We start from the raw sequence: 2,500 nt of genomic DNA, 5'->3' as shown, positions 1-2,500 counted from the left end.
TATTATTTTGGTAAAGCTATTTGAACACATTTAGAAAATATTGCGCTCTATAGAAGCTTTTTTTCTATATATAGGAGAGGAACAACTCTATAGAAGGAACGAAATTATCTTCACTCAGTCATTGTTTTTATTTTTAGATTGCCATTTTGGTGATTAGTTCTCACTAAAGTATATCTATCAGACTATAAACGCCCAAGGTTACTCATAGTTTTGTGTCTTGGTACACTATAACCGATTGGCGAATATTGTGAGAATTTTAGCTAAACGCTTTTCATAAATAGAAGGAATAACATTGACGTCACTTATCTCTTTTTTGTTGTTTTCAAATTGTAACCAGTTCGGTGAGTAGTTCTCACTAGTTTTTCTCAATCCGACTAGAAATGCTAAGGATTACACATTGTTTTGCGTTTTGGCATTATTTGTCTGGCGGGCAGAACGGGTGAATATTTTCTTTAATCTTTCTTTCAATAAGTAAAAATTAATGGTTTACAAGTACGTAAAGAGAAAGTAGCACATACCAGTGAATTTCTGGGCTCTCGTAGGTCCGTTTTGAATCAACTTGTTGGACTGGCGTAACGTCTGTGCCATTTTTGCTGTTTTGTCTGGAGAAAAGACATAAAATTCATGTATAATTCCATATTTATTGTATTATACGACTGTTGCATTATTTTCTGTTATATTATATTATATCATATTATATTACATCATATCATAGTCATTATAACACTATTATTTGATATGTAATATATTTATAGTATCATATTATATTATATTATTATATTATATTTATTATTATTATGTTATATTATATTATATTATATTATATTATATTATATTATATTATATTATATTATATTATATTATATTTTATTATGTTATATTAGATTATATTATATTATAGTATATTACATGATATCATATTTATTATAATAGTACTATATGATATGTAATATGTGTATATATATATAATACCATACATAATTATACGAATATATTATGTTATATTATGTTATGTTACATTATATTACACTATATCATACTATATTATATTACTATATGACATATATTATATGGATATTACTTGTGGCCTATCTATTCATAACAGTAATATAGTGGGTTTATTTCATAAACTTATAAAGAAAAATATTAGAATTAGATTGAGTTTACATTACACATTTTATTGAGACCAATGCTTGCTTTTAGTTTTAGGGGGGTCTCAATGGCTCAGTTGGTAGAGCACCCACTTCATACGCAAAGGAATCAAGATCGATCCCGGGTGCAGTCGAGATTTATTCTGACCCCCCTGTCCACCCGGCATTGAATGAATGGGTAGCTGGGTCTTTTAGATTTGGCGGAAAGTACTTTGATATAGACTAGCGTCCTATCCAAAGGATAGCAAGCAATTGCAATTATCTGTTTCACGCTATAGAAAGCGGGATAAACTCCGGCTCCATGGGCCTAATGGCTAAGAAGGACTACTTAATGCTGTTAGTTTCTAACGGTAACAAAAGCTAAACTCTAAATTTCTAGTCGGTTTGACCTTCAAATCATCTTGGTGGTTTTGAATTCATTCTGAATTTTAAGTTATGATTTTAATTGTCTCTCAGAACAATTAGAATCATCATCATCAATATCGTTATTATTATTATTATTATATTATTATTATTATTATTATTATTATTATTATTATTATTATTATTATTATATTATATGTATTATATTATTAATTATATTATTATTATTATTATTATTATTATTATTATTATTATTATTATTATTATTATCATTATTATTATATCATGCATTATTAATTTCATTCATTATTATTTTATTATTATTATTACCATCATAATTGTCATCATTATATTCATATCATCATCATCATCATTATTTATCATATCATTATATATCATCATAATGAAAACTTATATAATTATATTTAAATATATTATAATAATAATTTTATATATATATTATATTATTATATATAAATAATAATATATTAATCATATATCATCATATAATTAATTATCATATATAATTATTTAATAATTGATATCAATAATAATAATAATAATAATAATAATAAATAATAATAATACTAAAATAAAATAATATAATAATAATAATAATAATAATAATAATAATGATAATAATCATCATCATCATCATCATCATCATCATCATTTTTACAACCACCACCACCATCATCACCCCAACTACACACTTACAAGTGAGACTCATCGAAACACACTCTGACCACGTAGAGAACACACGTCAGCAGCTTGATGACCAGATTGAAGATTCGAATACGGAGACCTGGGTGATAAAATTAGAAAGTAAACGATAGGCTTCAACAGTCGTGACGTCACTTCCCTCGTAATGACGCATAGTAACTTAGCAACTGGCTCAAAACTATCGGAACAATGGCGAACGCCCTTATGAAAAACTTCTCCAACGAGCATAAAAATGTGTTCAGAGGAGAAAAACATTATAAATC

The 2,500-nt window shown here is 26.2% G+C and overlaps 1 protein-coding gene across 1 annotated transcript in view; it reads right to left on the bottom strand.

Moving 5' to 3' along the window:
• LOC144979557 (potassium channel subfamily T member 2-like) overlaps positions 1 to 2,500 on the bottom strand; it is a 102,403-nt gene that overhangs the window by 92,698 nt on the left and 7,205 nt on the right. Inside the window, exons 3-4 of the mRNA XM_078926284.1 lie at positions 2,232 to 2,319; positions 519 to 602 (exon numbers count right to left, since the gene is read on the bottom strand). Coding sequence (XP_078782410.1) covers positions 519 to 602; positions 2,232 to 2,319 — 172 coding nt within the window. The remainder of the gene's footprint in view (positions 1 to 518; positions 603 to 2,231; positions 2,320 to 2,500) is intronic.

The sequence above is a fragment of the Berghia stephanieae genome, chromosome 9 (assembly GCF_034508935.2).
Source record: "Berghia stephanieae isolate SIO BIC M18660-M18661 chromosome 9, UCSD_Bste_1.3, whole genome shotgun sequence".
In the NCBI taxonomy this organism is placed as follows: Eukaryota; Metazoa; Mollusca; class Gastropoda; order Nudibranchia; family Aeolidiidae; genus Berghia; species Berghia stephanieae.
This window is presented reverse-complemented; position numbering and strand designations above follow the sequence as displayed.